At 42.6% G+C, this 17,265-nt stretch overlaps 2 protein-coding genes across 4 annotated transcripts in view; both read left to right on the top strand.

Moving 5' to 3' along the window:
- The window catches only part of LOC147156513 (glycylpeptide N-tetradecanoyltransferase 1-like), a 156,460-nt gene extending 154,832 nt beyond the window's left edge, over window positions 1-1,628 (top strand). For both annotated transcript variants that reach the window (XM_086065198.1, XM_086065199.1), the window contains 3 exons: window positions 828-998; window positions 1,077-1,214; window positions 1,373-1,628. In XM_086065198.1, the coding sequence (XP_085921324.1) occupies window positions 828-998; window positions 1,077-1,214; window positions 1,373-1,396 (333 nt within the window). In that variant the 3' untranslated portion in view covers window positions 1,397-1,628. The remainder of the gene's footprint in view (window positions 1-827; window positions 999-1,076; window positions 1,215-1,372) is intronic.
- A 1,493-nt stretch (window positions 1,629-3,121) lies between these two features.
- Window positions 3,122-17,265, top strand: part of svild (supervillin d) — a 41,477-nt gene continuing 27,333 nt past the window's right edge. The window contains exons 1-3 of one of the 2 annotated variants that reach the window (XM_086065196.1): window positions 3,122-3,500; window positions 12,987-13,475; window positions 17,075-17,112. In XM_086065196.1, the coding sequence (XP_085921322.1) occupies window positions 13,102-13,475; window positions 17,075-17,112 (412 nt within the window). In that variant the 5' untranslated portion in view covers window positions 3,122-3,500; window positions 12,987-13,101. The remainder of the gene's footprint in view (window positions 3,501-12,986; window positions 13,476-17,074; window positions 17,113-17,265) is intronic. The other variant, XM_086065197.1, reaches the window with a different exon arrangement.

The raw sequence follows: 17,265 nt of genomic DNA, 5'->3' as shown, positions 1-17,265 counted from the left end.
ATCAATATCACACTCGTTTTTTACAGTATAGTACATCTTTTTCATTTTAACTCAATTTTTATGAATTATGATGAAATTACTTTATCAATGACTAAAAGATGTAACCATATTTCTTAATTTACTTTTATTTAAACTAGAGTATGAAAACTTAGAGCAAATATTATATTGTACAAAACGTGCGATTAAATGTGAGTTAACTTTTGAATACATGCGATTAATTACAATTTATAAATTATAAGTTGAGCTGTCAGACGATTATTTTTTTTAATCAGATTAATCACATCTTAGAATTTTTATGAATCACTTAATTAAAAAGGCTTTTTATCAACATTTTTTGCCCGCCAAATTTAACCAGCACCTGTTATGTGTTAATTTTTTCGGCATTTAATGTTTTGAGGACGTCTTTAAAAAAAAACAAAAAAAAGTTATCCGCTGCACAGTGCACACTCGTCCTTTTTTAAATCAATGAATTACTTGCATAATTTAAAATGGGGGTGGGGGGGTGACCCCAATAGTTTGACATGAACAAATATTCTGAATGTCATACGCAAACATTTATTAAATGCTTTACTTGAATGCACGTCGTTTTTAAATTAATAGTGTGATTAATCTGCAAAAAAAGAAATGTGATTAATTAATTAGTTAATGCTTTAACTTTGACAGCACTACATTTTTGCTAACAAAACTATGAAAAATATTTGATTGTACATTTTATTGTAATTTAGAACGTATATAAAATGTGTGATTAATCGTGAGTTAACTATTGAAGTCATGCGATTAATTACGATTAAAAATAATAATAATAATAATAATAATCGCGCACACAGGCTGATGATGGCGCGCTGACCGATCTGGTGAGCTTCTATCAAATCTCATCCAACGTGCACAACCGCCAACTTCACGGCAGCATGACAGCAGCTCACCTCTTCTGCGCGGCGTCTGCCGCCGGTGGCGACCTTGTCCAGCTCGTGGAGGACACGCTGGTTCTGGTCAAATCTGTGAGTGGGTCGCTTTAGTCACAATGTTGTTTCGGCGGGGGGGGGGCGAATCACATTGATTGTCACTTTTCATGGCAGAAAGGATTTGACGTGGTTATTGCCGCCGACGTGATGGATAACAAAAGTTTCCTGGAGAAGCTCAAGTTCGGCTTCAGTGGCAAGAGGCTTCATTACTATTTGTACAACTGGAGGTGTCCCAGAATGAGCGCGGACAAGGTAGACGAGGAGGAAATGTCGCGGCTGGGTTTGGATCCTTCGTGTTGTTGCTCTTATTTTGTCTTGTAGCCTTTTATTCTGTCATATAGGATTGAGCATTTCCACTTTTCCACTTAAAATGTAAAACCGCTCATGAGAAGCTTTTTTTTTTTTTTCAGGTCGGCATGGTGTTACCCAACTAAACTACCAAAATGGAGGATCATGAGTGAGCATTATAATGCAGGAAAAACAAGAACGTGAGTGGTCGGGTAATCTTCCTGTCTACAAACACAACTGGATCAATAAAGCAAATAAAGATAACATTTTATTAGTGGAAAGATTTGTCACGTAAGGCTATTTATTTGTTGGGTTCAGCATTATTACTGCGACAGGAAAAGATGACTTTTGTTGTAATAAACGCAAGCTCTATTTGTGTGTGTTTGTCAATGTGTGCTTCAGTTCAATTCACATCACCTCTGATGACGTGTCACTCAATATTACAGCAAGCGATGCATACATTATTTGATGCGAGGACACGATCATTAATCATTCTTACAATTCATGCGGGCTGAAAGATGGTGCGCAAAGAAAATAAATCTCATTTCAGGAAACGGGGGGGGGCATGTAGCCAAGAAACAATGTCACGCAAAATCCAATCAAGTATAAAGTTGTTGCTGGAGATACAATTGAAGGCAAACACAAAATGGCTCCCCGTTTTGGAAATCTCAAGTGCGTGGTTTTTTTTTTAAATCAGATATTTTTGGTACTTTTTATAACCGTTAAAGACTTGTTTGTTGTTGTTGTTTTTTAAATATAGTCTTTTATTTATTTTTTAAATAAATTAAATACATTTTTGGGACTTGATATAACAGTTCCTTAAGACTGTTTGTTTATGAATCAGTTTTTGGAACGGTTCCTCAAGAATTGTCTTAATTTTTTTGTTTTTATGAATCTAAATTTTTGGGGACTCTTTATAACAGTTCATCAAGACTTTTTTTTAAAAATATGTTTTTGGTTGTAAATCAAAGTTTTTTTGACTTTTTATAACCTTTCCTAGACACTTTTATTTATTTATTTTAAATAAATTGGACACGTTTTGGGGACTTTATATAACAGTTCCATAAGACTTTTTTTTTTTTTTTTAAGATTACCTTACCTTGCTTGATGAAGTATGCATGCACCTCCTCAAACAAAACAGCAGTAGTCGCTGTGAGCTCACATTTAACTCTGGTTGTTTGTTTTTTTTCTCCCACAGGCAGCCTGAGCCGCATTAGCCACATGACCTGTTTTGCATGTTTTGTGTGTTGTTTGTTTAGAGCAGCAGACCGACAAATGTCAAGTATGTCTGAAAAATGCCTCAGGCAATTACGGTATCCGGCTAAATTACATTAAATATGAATGTAAATATCTTAGCAACGATAATAATTCTGACAGGGGGGTTTATAATTGTTGTAGTTTTAGCTAATATTTTTGGTTAGCTGCAAGTATCAATACCACTATTATTTTTGGAATGTAAAATTTTCCCCTAAAAAAAAAAAAAATTAGATAAGAAAGTCCTCTATATCCAAATAAAGCATCCTGAATAAATAATTAAATAAACATTTCGAGTCAACCTCTACAGTATCACCAGCGAAAAGTGAAGGAACACTGTACTTAAAGTGTACACAACTATTTACAAGCAGCAGTATGTTTCTTCAGCATCGCTACAATATAAATACAATCTTGTATTGTTGTGCTTTGTGTGCACGTTTTATCGTTTTACCCAAATTTTCTAACCAACATTTAGTTTTCGTCTTGTAAATCCAAATGATCAATCATGCCGAAATATACTTAAATGTGAAAAATTTACAGGGCGTACCTGAACGCAACACGGGCCCCCAGCTGCGTGAGCCAATCAGAAGCGAGAAGGCGATTTAAGTTGGGAGATGAGTGCAAAATTGCCGACAGACAGTCGGACGCTTCTCGCCGACTGACTGTGGCTTCTTTCCTGCCTACGACGTCACCGCACCGGGCAACAAGGTCGTTCCTCCCCTCCGGTGGCTGACACATCACCGGAGGCTCGAGTGTGGCGTTTGTATTTCATTGAAGAAAGGCAAGCATTTTTCTTGTGTCGTTTCTCACAGTCAGTCGCGTGCTGGCCAAACTACCAACTGACCGCCTTTCAAACAGCACCTCTCTGGTCAACGTTCACTTTTTTTTTGCTGCTAGTTTGCGTTTTTAAAGTTATTTTTTCTCAGAATAATGTGTCAACCAATGTGCTGTGTCTGACAGCTCCCAAGTATACGAGCGCAACGACCTTCATTGCAGGTATGTTACTTTATCATTTGTTGTGTCTTACTGCCCTTCACAAGACTGAGTAACGGACATGCAACTACGCATATTATGTTGTTTGATTTGGTTGTCTTTTGTGGGAGATTTGTGTCGAAACAATTGTGATACACTGACTCAACATGTTGCATTAGTTTCCTTCCTTAATCAACATTCGCTGCGCGTTACGGTAGTTCGCACAATAACAAGCGCATTTTTACCGTAATGTCCCGTGTAATGCGCCTCACCGAATTTGTACTTTTTAGAGCGACGTCTTGATTTTTGTCCACCCTTTAATGGGTCTTTGCGAGACCACCCGGTTGAGAAAGATGTTGCCGAGTGATGTTTGTGTCTCTTCCCACAGTCCCTGGGTAATCCTTCTCCAAACACTGTGAGAATGCAGTCCTGTGGGGTTGGACAACACCTGTAAAAACAAATACTAGAGAATGTGAGCAAGAGTTTGTAAAAGCAATTTGGCAACGTGGGTTAGAAATTCAAGCCATGTATATCTGAAGACAGTCTGCAGGGACTGTCACTGTATGCATTCAAATTACAGTTGACAGCGATGACACTTGTGCTTAATTATATAGTGAGGCTTGGCTCCAGATTTGAATTTTTTGGGCGGGCTGTTCAGCGCGTAAATGTGAATCATGTAAATTATTGCAGTCGTACCTTAACTAGTAATTGACTTGAGTTTATCGTAAAAATAAAATTTATTCAGTGAATGTTTACTGCCAAACTAGATATTAAACAAACACGTGACGTTGCCTTAGGACAGGTCAGCTAGCTTAATGCTAACATAAAATTTAAATTAGTCATTAACTGGCTGGCAAAATAATTGATGTTGCGGCGCTCTGTCGCTTTACGCAACAGATATTTGACCATATATTAATCTCACGGGCGTATATTCTTGATCCTCTGCGATAAATGATGTCTTATAAATTCAATATTTGGTATAGTTTAGCTAACATCTTTACAGCCGCCTGGTGTGCTTCCATTATTTAGGTGGATGTCGCACACCAGTATAACCGAGAGGAAATGTGGTATTATTATTAGGGCCTAACCGTAATAAAAAAAAAACAATTTTAAGGCAATTCCAAATGTTGGTAGAATAAAATTACAGTATGAGATTAATTGGCTGATTATTAAATAAAATAAAATAAAGAAGAATGAAATAGCTTCTTTTTTTGGGGTGCCTTAGCACAACAATAAAGATATGAGATAAAGGCAGAATGTTGGACTATTTTGCTATATATATATATATATTTTTTTTTTTTTTATGGGGAGGTGATGTGTATATAAAAAAAATAATCTACAAAAATCCCGTGGATATCTGCCGAGTAATCGATCGGGCCCTTATTCCAATAAAGATTTTAAAGTACTTTCCCACTATAAGGCAGCCGCCAAATGACCCCCCAAAGCCTGTTGCAGCTTGGATTGCGCAAGTCCCGTTTCTTGACAAGTCGCTTTCAATGTCACTTGACACTTACCAAGCAGCACGGTATGCGTTTGTGTTGCGGTCTTGTTGTTTTTTGTTTTTTTGTGCGATTGTTAGCAGATAGTTACGGCACAAAGCTCAGTCGCGTGTAGACCGGCCGGGATGGAAAGCTGGGGGAGTGGCTCGGCCTCTTTCGCCGGCACGCTGCTGTGCTCGTCCTGTACCTACACCAGCTTTTCCTTTTGGCTTCTATGAAGACCCGAACAAAGGAAGATTGTTTGTCGCCCATGTCAATCTCTCGTGTCACGCTGGGGCTAGTGTTGCGTTCGGCGCCCCTGCAGGGATCCTTTTTACGTAACAGTGTGTAGTGACATGTTATGGATGAGGGCTCCTTGTGTTGCGACTTGTCTTGTTTTCTATTGAGGCTCGCCAGTGATGGCACGTTTTGATTTACTAGGGAAGGTTGTAGAATGTTGTCAAATCGCTAATGATGATGAGAATTTAGCATTCAATGTCATTTAAGAGCTGGTAGACCTCTGCAGTGCACAAAAGTTGCTTTCAGCAGGGCCGGGCCGATTTATCGGTACCGATATTTGGCATTTTGAAAAGCAAAAGCTGGTACCTCACTGAGCGGCGAATGCTTGCGAAAGGAGCGAATTTAGGGTTTCCATCAGGATTTGTAAGATGTTCACAAACCGTTCGAACATATTCAGACAAATTTTCACTGTCTGCGAAGATCTTTTGAAACCTTTTACGAACCCTGACGAAAATCCAGAATGAGCTACATTCGCAATTTCGCGTGCATTTGTCGCTCAGTGAGGTACAGGGAACTTTTCATTGATGGGTTTATTTAAATTTCCACTTAATAAAAGTTGATGTTGACACTGGAAACTCCCTACACTTTATTTAAAATAATAATAATAAAAAAAAAATTTTAATGAAAAAATTATGTTGAGATTTTGTAAAACTTTATTTACAGCAGAAACTTTAGAGAACTATTTACTTGCTTCGTTTTTGATTTAGCTTGACTCTGGAAGCTCCCTGCAAAGTTTTGTCTATTCTTTACATGTTAAAAATTAAAATAAATTTTTGTTGTTGTTGTTGTTTTACGCTAATATTTTCTCTTTTACTGCAAATGAATATCTGTTTAAAATATCGGTTATCGGGCTCCTTGACTACTAATAATTGCTATCTGTATCGGCCCCGCTGTTTCAGCACGTTCTCGGTTAATCCCGGAATGTCCGCAGCAAGCCAAATATCCACAACGTTGTGTGAGTAATGTATAATTCTGCAAACGTCTGATTTGGACTCGCCGGCTCGCAGGCGACTTTTTCATGCGAGCCTGCGCGGCCAAGAAGCATAAATATTTAGACAATGAAGAGAGAGGACGTGACAGTGTTAGCAAGAAGGCGACTCTGTAAAGAAGAGTTGCCAGCCAGTGACCTCCAGCAAGGCACGTTTGTAAACTTGAGCTGTTGCGAGTGCAGCGCAAACTGTATTTGGCCTCACAGCCCCGAGCCCTTTTTTTAAATTGGAATTTTTGTAATGATTTCCATACATTTCACCTCCAAAATGAGTCGACGTCACCAACATAAAGCCTTAAAGCCTAATACCTGAATGTTTTCAATCTTATTTCAAAGCTGGCGAGTTTATGGGCAAAGCCGCCCATGCGCGTCGGCCATAGTTTTTACGGCTTTCGCACGCGCATCGTGGACGTTGCCGTGAAACGCGCTCGGATAATTGCGCGTCGAGATTTATGTTTGCCGTCCAAATGTGTAGTGCTTATTTAAAGGCCTCTTGGAAATACGGTTTATTCTCCTGCCATGAAGTAGTTAATACCACTACTCTTAATACTTCCATCTCTAAGCTATAAGACCCCCCCCCCCCACCCCCCGCCCCCCCCTGCAAGATGGAGGACCCCTTAACCTCCCCATCCCCTACTCGCTAGCATTCCACCCAGCCAGATGGTATCTTCGCTGCTCGCTGGACGCTGGGGCGGCGAAGGGAAACCCCGCAAGTGGGATTCCCGCCATCAGACCACTTCTCCCATCCTCCTCCGCAGGGTGACCAGATTTGGCAAATTCTCAACCGGGATCCTACAATTTCGCTGAAAATTAACTATAAAAAAAATTCTCACCGGGAATGAATTAGAACAAATGTAATCACACGTCAGTCTGATGGCTGGTGGTTAGTTCGCTCGCTAGTGAATCATCAACGGTTTAAACAAAGCCTCTTAAGCTTATTTTTCTATTATAAGTAAGTCGGTGCGGCGAAGTTCATCCTGGCCGATTTGTCTTTTTGCCGTTTCCATCATCGCCGGGTTGAGTTTATTTGAAGGGTTTGCCGGAGCAAAGCGGCGTTTGGTAGCAACGAGTTGGGGAGGCTGATGTTTGAACTGCGGCCATTACATCTGTCCAGTAAAAAGCATGCGTGTCACGAGAAGTCCACTCGAGCATATGATGTGCGTGCGCATATGGTCCCCCGGTGAGATAAAGCCCCATCCACCGCCACCCCACCCTTCCCACCCCCACACACACACAGAGTCAAACACTATTTTCCATGCTTTCTGCCTTGTTTTAGAGCCACAAGTGTGCATTTCCTCAGGCTTTTCGCGGTTCTCCACTTGCGCCTCGTCCTTGGTGTGTGTGTATGTGCGTGCGCTCGCGTTCCCATACGACACATTTAATGGCTCCTTTCAATGCGGCAAACAGAAGGCCGGAAACCAAGGACAAAGAAGAGCTAGTCTGTGTAAAAATAGAGCAAAACACACACACACACACACACTCCTCTGTGCAAACCCTCGCAGCTCGATTGACTTTGAATTACTGTATTTTATCCGAAACTTGTCATCTGTAGTCAACTTGAAAAAAAAAAAATAAACGCCACACCTCAAATAAATTTTAATAATTACAAAATGTTAAAAAGTATGTAAGTATGTAAAATGAGGCTTGAAAATGCTGAACAATTCTCTCGGCTCTCAAATGCTGTGGGCGTGTCCACTGAATGAGCTGAAACCATGTCCCTCTCAACTGGCTTAAGGCCTTCAGTGGCTGATTATATTCTATTCAACAACAAGGCACTCGTAAGTACACTCTGGTATTAATGTTGGACTTTGTAAAAAAAAAAAAAAAAAAAAAAATTGAAACCTTGTTCTTCTGCCTTCTCACCATGACATATGTGCACTCATGGCCAATAACGAGGCGCTCTAAAGTAGCCACACTAGCACGAAGCCCTTGTCCTCATGCTGGCAGTCACATTGGACTTCATTTGTCTTTTTTTTCGTCACTCTTCCGCCTTCTCTCTGTGACATGTGACACTCATGGTTGACAATGAGGCACTCTAAAGCAACCGGCCGAGATGCATTTGGGGGGTTTAGGCATAGCAAGGCCTTTTATTTAACTTTTTTATACACATTGAACATTATAGATCGATGCCTAGTACTCTAAACCAACTTGGAGGAGAGGATGTTCTTTTGGGGCGACAATGGCGACTCCACACAAAAAAGAAAAAAAAAAAGCATTTCAGCTGCGTTTTTACAGCGTGCGTTACTAAGACAAAGCCGAGCTCAGGCATGAGTAACCGGGGCCTCGCTATGTCAACTGGCTTCCGGCTGACCGGCTTCAGTCGGCGGGAGTTCTGGTAAAATGGATTTGAGGAGGGTTTACGTCTGGGTACGAGTACGGAGCAGTAGATTAGTCTCAGGCCCAGTGTTAGCCCTCCCTCCTCCTGCTCCTCCTCCTCCTCTTCCTGTCTTCTCTCGACACTACGCTGGGCCATCACGGCACCCCGGAGACATATGGCCCACAAACCACACCATCGCACCCCCACCCCCCCACAAAGGCCCGTCGTCTTCAGCCTACTTTCTAGCTCCTTTCCCCTTCACGTCTCGCACCCTTTCATCCTTCCCTTTTTTTGTATCCTCCACCCTGAGTACTTTCTTCCTTCCTTCCTCTGTCACTGTTCTCCCTCCTTTTCCTCTCACTCATATTCAGGGAAGAGGTGAGTCATGTGATGTGGGGGGAGGGGGGGGGGGGTGGATTTGAACAAACACCCTTTTGAAGCATTCTATTTGTGCGGGCCACATTTCAACAGGATGAAGTGTTCCACCCCACAATTGTGATTAAAAGCTAGGAGGTCAGATACTTAAAGTCCTGTAAGTGCTTAGTGATTGCTTTTTAATGCGGAACACATTGGGCCCCTCAGCGTGAGGTTGATTGTTGTTTGAGGGTGGCTTAAAAAACGGTCACACAACCCACCGCCCTCCCTCGTTGGTTTCTGATACATTCGATTAATTAGAGTTGTGCCATCAGGGGATGGGCGGTCACGTGACCTTTGCCGCAGGCAATCGCGGCCCTCTGCAAAATCTCAGGTTCGTCATTCATCGCATGCAAGATTTCACTTCAGATGTCTGCGATGTCAGAGTTTCAGCAAAAAGGAAGTTTCCATTCTCCGTGTGTTCCCTCCAGGAAGAATGTGTCAGGACCTGACGCCATTAAAACTGCATCCTCTCTTTTTTTTTGTCTTTCTTTTTTTTGTACCGCATGCACCAAAGTCTCTGCGTCGTTTGCTGGCACATCCTTTGGGATGCCCTGAGGTTTTTGTTGGAAATATGGACCGAAAAGAAATATCGTCTGGTGTGGATACGTCCTTGCCAATGCAAATATTCTACGCGTAATCTATAGTATGTGATCCATTTTAGCTGTTGTTGTTGCTGTGCATCCGATTTGCACGGAGTCTCTAGACCTGTGACTGTAAAGACCTCTTCAAGCATTGCTCATTAGAAGGAAAAACACCTGGTATATATATTTTTTTTTCCATAGCCAAGAACCCCTTTTTTTTTCCTCAAAAGAAACCACATTTTATGACTTGGGCGTAACCAGCATTCCTTCTGTCCTCCTGTGTGGACATGTGAATTGTGGAATTGTTTCAGTTTCTGAAAAATTCGGGAACAAGCCAAGGACAGTTACTTACGTGTACGTAATATGATTGATCCCCATCTACTTGCTGTACTAAAAATGAAACAAAATTCCTTGTCCATAAAGCATGCGCAGATTTGGGTTAGAAAAGGGGTACCCCAAGGGTCTTATTCAGGTCTTTTGAAATTCGAATAAGAGCATATTTGGATTTTTGCACGTGTTTACGTGACTCATCAAAAATGACTGCATGTAAACGTAGTTGTTGTACCATTGGTCCGTGGTCTGATCAGCATCGACCCTTGAGCCGAGGTAACCTAACGGCGCCATGGGCTCACTTTGCATCTTATCTCATCTGAAATTCTTGTAAACCTGTTGCTTCTTGTTGTGCTGTCGACTGGTTATCCACGATCCATTTATAACCTCTCGTTTCTTGGCCTCAAAACTCGAATCATTTAACATAAATGACTTACTCAAGATGGAGCACTTGAACTCCCAAGTGGACGTCCGTCTGTTGAACCCATGCGAGCGTTTCCCCATTTCCTTATCAATCGCCTCTCGTAAGAGTCCTCCGGACATTTTCCCACTTTGTGAGTGTGACACTTCCTGATTTGAATTAAATAAGGGTACATGGCACAGTCGGGAAGCGTAACACTTGGCTTTTGTTGAGGCGGGTCTTCCTCCCTTTGCCAGTAACGAGTCCCAGTGGGCAGCAGGAGGTTAAAAGAGCGCCTCCGTGACTGCAAACAGAGGAACCCGTTGCTTTGTATGCCCTTGAGGAGCAGAAATAAAGCAGCCCTTGTAAAACTGGAATAGCTACATACCTACCAAGGTAGATGAGGTTGTGAAACAAAAGTGGAGCAACGAACGCAGTTGTCAACAACGGTCCTATTTTTGAAAAAAAAAAAAAAAAAAAAGAGTCAAATCGGTGACTCACTTTTAATGCCTGTTGCTGAAAATAACAGTGCCACCTTCCAAACAAAGTAGCCCCGACGTTCTGGTTGTCCTTGCTCAGGCCTCAGTGTGCCGTTTTGCACTCCTTTTTTAGGAAGTAATCTCGGTGGCTTATGTAAGCTCGTGCCTACTCCTGAAATCAACATGCAGACTCGGGATCCTTTTTGCCTTCTTAAGGCAATTCACGAGGATACGAGTGACACGTGAGGAAGGTGTTCCAAAAAGTAAAAATAGTTGTTGTTTTTTTTATAGCAAAGTAAGTCTGCTTTATTTTAGATTTGTTTTTGTCGTTTTGCAATGACCATATTTGGTAGCGAAACGATGACCATAAAGTGTCAGTTCTGCATGAAACTATTGATAGCAAGTTTTTAGCATTGGACCCCACTAAACAAGAACTCCAAAGTTGTTGCAAGCCCTCTTTTACACAAATGTTCTGAAAACTGTCAGTACTCGACACAAAGATAATTAGTAGAATTAGCTACGTGACAAGTGGCTGGCAGTCAATCACGGACAGGTTTTAGAAGTAGGAGTAGAAGATGAAACAAAAGAACGGAGGTGAACGTTAAGAAACCATAAAGTTGTTATGTTTCTCGTAGATGTTTATGGGGTTGGTGAAAGACTCCGGTGGGTAGTAGGTGATGCCTGGCCGGTGCTGGATTTCACTTTCCTTTCCTTTCTTTGATCCTTCCCCGGGTCTCCTGACAACCTCACGGCTCGAGCTGGATTCTGAAGTATTCGGTTTTAGGTGAACGACGGTATGGGATTTTGAAGAGGTTTTAGGTGAATTAACGAGTGCACACTCGCACGCACGCACACACTCACGCACATACAAAATAAAAAAAGAGAGAGCAATAATGATGACATGTCGAATCGGTAAAATTACCCAACGAACAATACTGAGCTCTCTCTCAGGGAGGCGGGGGGAAAAAAAGAAATCATAAAGTTGCACCGGCTTGCTCTAATTTGAAGGTGTTTTATTTTTAACCAGATTTAGTCGGTTCGACTATAAGCCTGTGCCAAACGCTCCCCACTTCATCCTCGCTGTGTTTTGTCAACTGGGGGAGGATTACAAGAGAGGTTAGGGCGAACACTGTAATATGCGAGAGCCTTATTACTCTTCGGTGAGAAAGAAACCCGATTCTGGCTTGTTTTCACTGCCCAGCAGGTGGTCATGAGTCAGAGCCGAGTTGCCTGTGAGATTTCTTCAAGCTCCACTTGTATCATAACAGAAAATGTTCTCGGAGTAAGCTAATTGATTCCACTTTATGAGCACGCTCACCTCTGCGTACCCCCCCCCCCCCGTGCCCTGACCCCTCGTTCACTCAGGTGGCTTTTATTGCCCTCGCTCTCATTGCTAACACCGTGTTAGGCAGACTCCCACTTCTTGCCTACGCGTGAGAGGTCATGCGACGCCCAACTCGTGCTTCACGATGCCCCGAAGCACCTTCGGCTTACTCGTGCTGGAAGGGCAAAGCGTCTGTGGAAAAGCCCCCCCCCCACCCCCCTCCCTTCAATGTGGAACGCGCCGTCGTCTGACGTGCGGTTTTCTGCTCTTCAAGTGTTCAGTGGAACAAAAATGAGCTCATCACGGCGTTCGAATTCGTTCAACCTCATTTTTCTTTTCTTTTTTTTATGACGAAGCTGTCAAAATGTTATTGAATATTCCACAAAATGTCAAAAAGCCATGATTGTTTTCACAGCTCTGCTTGACCGTCGTTGGTGGATAACATATGCGGACGCAACCACGCTCATTTCCCCAGTTAGTGGGGAAATTCAGTTTCTCATGCATATGTTTGTAGTAAATACAGAGCGGTGGTGGTTTGGATCATGTTCAAGAGGTGATTAAAGACCCCAATTAAGCGCAAGTTAAAATGGGGTCGAAGTCTTTTAATAATGCTTTTTGGCCTTTTCCAATCTGCTGCAACGGTTGATGGAATTGATGTCATGAGAGTCTCCGAGCGGAGCCGGCTGACGTCATTCTCACAGGAGGCTGTTAGCGGACTCAAAGGGTTGGGCCTGAAGCGCCGCAGCTGAGCAAACTGTGGCCAATTCCCTCTCAACGCTGGCGACGCACTCGGTGTCATTTTAAATTGAGTTTGACTTGAGTCTTGGGGAGACGTTAAAAGCACACTTGTACAATTTTGTCCCATCGGTGATGCCTTCCTGTCTTGCTTATTTCAGCGCTGTCGTTTTGATGGAGTGAGACGTGTTTTGGTCTACACGTCTGAGCAAATCAGCGGTCTTCTCCTTTTTTGCTGCATCTACTGCTTGAGCTTCGGCGTCATCCGAGTGCAAAATGGACGCCATCGACACCTTGCAGAGTTCCGAGCCGGAGACCAAAGCCGAGCGGATCGCCCGCTACAAAGCCGAGCGCAGGCGGGAGCTGGCCGAGCGCTACGGCAACCCTGACGAGATCACCTCCAAGTATGTCCGCGCTCGGGAGAGGAAAATTGCGGATTCGTCTGAAACGCCGATCAAGGAGAAGGGCAAGTGTGAGGATAATGGCTCGGAGCAAACGTACACCAGGAGAGGCCCGAAGAGTCAAATTGAGATCGACGCTGATGTCAAAGCAGATTACGGAATAGAGAAGAGCACTTGCGTTCAACGGGACACTCGGATGACTTCTGAAACAGAAGTCCAGCCTTCCACCAAGACATCATCCAATATTAGGTGAGTTGGTTACGATTGTCGATCAACTCTCCAGGTTTTTCTCACATTTCGAAAACATGCACGTTAACGTTAATTAAAGACGATAAATTTCATAACTTTTCTTTTGATCCATATTGCTAGCCGTTTTAAACAATTTTGACTGATCTTTCTAGACCCACTGAATCTTGTATGAACTTATCAAATGAGTAGACTTTTTTTCCCTTTACCAGAAAAAAAAATGTATTTTTTATGTTTTACAAATCAGCTGTAGAACATGGTTTGTTTGTATCAAAAACAAATTTCGAACCTAAAAGCAGAGAAAACTAGCTTTTCATGAAAAAAACACACCAACTTTCGACATGTTGATGTTTCTCTCCCTCCTAATTGACTCTAAAAACCAAGATTTACCCCCTTAACTCATTCCCAGCCATTTTTTTACTGAAGCAACTCCCGTTTTACTTGGATTTTGACTGATTTTGCAAGGCTCACAGAATATTGTGTTCTCTTGCTATAAAAACATGGAACATACCAAAAGAAAGATTAGAGTCTCTTCTTTCGTCAGGAAAAAAAGTATATTTTTATCTGTTTCCGTTTTGCAGCATTTAGCATTAGAATATAGCTAAGTTTCGTCATTATTCACAAACCTGTTGAAAACACTGGGAAAAAGAGCTTGTTGCAACATGGCCCTGGCTGATCTCTTATACTCTGCTGCCACCTGCTGGCCTTTTTTGTGTGTAATAACTACCACTACTTTAAGCGGCCTCTTAAGGTCAGAAGCTGCATCAAAGCTTTCTTTATGCTCTAGCATTTAAAAAAACGTATAAAAACGTTCTTGGGAGTGAAGGTCAAAGTATTAAAAAACATATTTATTAGTTTTTGGGTTTGAATGAGTTCAAATGTATCTTCTTCCCAAAAGCTGTGCTAATCTCAACTCCAAAGGCCCTTTTCCATGCCTATGCATTGAAAAACTTATTCATCAAATAAACACGTCGTTGGCAGTAAACGTCCCAGCCGATGAACATGAATGTCCATGCAAGTTAAACAGTTAAAACAAACAATCAAAAGTGTAAAATCCCTCTTCGTCAATCATGAAAGTCCAATCAAGACGCGATCTTAAACAAATGTTCCCAATAATAACGGTCATTTGCAGTGACTGTGAAATACAGCGGGGGGAATAAAAGGCCAATATACATCATTTGGGTGTCTTGGTTGGTAAATGTAAACGTGTTTGAAGCGAACATCTGCCAAAAATGGGATGGCTGTTTTTAAGATGATTGCTCAATGGCTAATGTGTCTTAACCGCCCCCCAGATCAAGTGCGAAAGCTAACTCGCTTCCAGCAAAATGTGCTTTTTAGGCTGCAGGAAATGAAGAGGGAGATATTAAGCCTTGACGTAAACACATCTGCGAGCATTTCCTTAAGTGGCCATGTGCTGGGAGCTTTATTTATTTTTGCCACGCTGTGTTTTCCTGCACGGGCATGCACGAATCTTGTTTCGTTGGGCTTCAATGTCCTATGAGAAGGTCCCGACTTGAAAAGACTTTCTAAGGGTTTCGATTGGACGCCGGGGCGGCCCGGATGGAGCGAAACATGTTCAGTCACGGCCCTGCGGGGTGTTTGAGCAGCAATCAGGCTGAGGATTCTGCGGCGCGCGCGCAGCACAGCCAGACTTGTCTGTTCTCAACAACAAAAACAAGCCCCGGGGAAGAAGTGAGAAAGGCAGAAAGAAGTGTTGATACATAGTTTGGAGCTTGCGGGGAGAGCGGCATTGCAAGTTTTTGCCAAATTTTCATGCCTCGTGGGTAATCAAGCGAGATATTGGGAGAAGCGTGATTGATGAGCCGCGGACCGGTTCTTTTTTTTTATTAATTCCAGAAAGATGAGTCCCAACACGAAGCAGTTACAGTAAATGGGAGTCATGCAATTTTCGCGCCGGTTCTGTTTCCCTAATTTTGTGCTTCACCTAAAGCCACACGTGCTCTCAACGAGATAATAAATATATGCTGAAATCAGCCGCAAATGGTTGTCATTCACTTTCTATGAACTGGTCTACTGAATTCAGCCCCGACATCGCGCGTCGCCGATGGCCCTTTGGTTGACCGGCGCGTTCGTTGCGATGACACCGAGGCTCATAATTACTGGCCCTTGTATGGCGAGATGTTTGCAGGCCTGCGCGACAGAAATAGCACAAAGGAAACAAGAGCTCAGTTAGCCCAGCGATCATCTCAACTGTCAGCTCACAGGTTTATCGCCACCAAACAGGAATCCTTCCATGTACAATACAACAGTGCGCTTTAAGTCAATGGCGGACTCATTTTTTTCGATCTAAAATTGGTCATATGTGTTTCGGGACTTTTGCACGATACTGTGAAATAGGTCACTTTGGAATAGTGGCCCCTTTTGAAGTTTGTGATTGTAAAACGTCCATTCATAATATACAGTATTTAGTATGGGTGTAACATCAACCGATTTGAACTGGAAAAGCCGTTTTTGTTTTGTTTTGGTCGTAAAAGATTTGAGTGCATTGAATCGGCTCGTTTCACTATGAAATGCATCGAGATGAACGTATCAAATCGTCTTTTATTAGCGGGATAAATTTTCCTCTATTTTATCCCAAGAGACTGGCCAACAATTTAGAGGGACGAGGCCATGAATCCATTTCGAATATAGACAGCAAACTGAACAAACGTCAGTCAAAACGTCGGTGGCAGAACAATGTGTTAGACGGGTATGATCAGGAGTCAAAATGGCAGAGATGATTTTTTTTTTTTTTTTTTGTGCCAGTCCAGCCCTGGATATATCTTAGAAGGAAATGGCACATTTTACAGTACTGACGAGTGGATTGTAGTTTGGGCCCAAAATAACAAATGAAGGACCGAAGAGAAGCGATCCTTCCAAAGTCTGCATTCTAATCCTTTTCTGCACTTGTTCGGTCCACCATTGATTGGCCTGCTTGCTTGCATCACTTTACACCCTCGGTGACATAATATGAAATGGGACGAGAGGGAGGCCGTTAAATGAAAGTGTTTGACGGATGACTCACTTTGTGTGAATATCATGCATGTTTAGCTTTTCTCACCTTTTTTTTTTTTTTTTGTCAGTATGTGGCCAGTGGCCGCGGTCAACCTTGTCATGATAAAATAACCTCACGACATGCATAAATCGTACCTTCTAAAAATACTGCTTGTGCAGACATCCCTTCGGTTAGTTTAGTTTTTCTCTACCTTTTTGTCCACACGCCAACCCTGACTCGTCTTTCCCCAGCGACCTCTGACCCCCCCGCCCTCCCCGCCCAGCTGCCCACCACCACCACCGCCATCATGATGCTTGATTGTATTCAAAGCAGGGCGCGTCCGGCCCCTCCTCCTGCTACATCACTGCTGCTACCCCACAGGCAGCTGCCGTCCCCATCCATATTTAACGCCCGTTACTTCGAGATAAACGCTCGCTTCTCATGCAACCGTCTTTATGTAGGATGCCCTGCTTCTTTTTTTTTTTTTTTTTTTTTTTTTTTTTTTTTGTATGCTGCCTAATATCTGTCATCACCTCAGTATGTTGGAGTGACCTCACATGTCTCCTCGCTCTCGCTCTCTCTCTCTCTCTCTCTCTCTCTCTCCTAGGCATCTGGCAGATGATGACACAGACGACGAGCCCAAGGGTAAGAACAAGTCTCCACTTTGACTTTGCTGGGGTCTTGTGTGTGGCGGCTCGACTTAATTTTGGCTCGCTCACACATGCTGTATACGTTCGCGCAGTTAACTGCTTGCAATTCAGAATAGCCTCGTGGAAGTGTTTTGGCACTGCTTGGCTC

The sequence above is a fragment of the Leptonotus elevatus genome, chromosome 20 (genome assembly GCF_054856555.1).
Source record: "Leptonotus elevatus isolate MCC_2025b chromosome 20, RoL_Lele_1.0, whole genome shotgun sequence".
In the NCBI taxonomy this organism is placed as follows: domain Eukaryota; kingdom Metazoa; phylum Chordata; class Actinopteri; order Syngnathiformes; family Syngnathidae; genus Leptonotus; species Leptonotus elevatus.
Note: the sequence above shows the minus strand (reverse complement) of the source record. Positions and strands in the feature narration are given on the sequence as shown.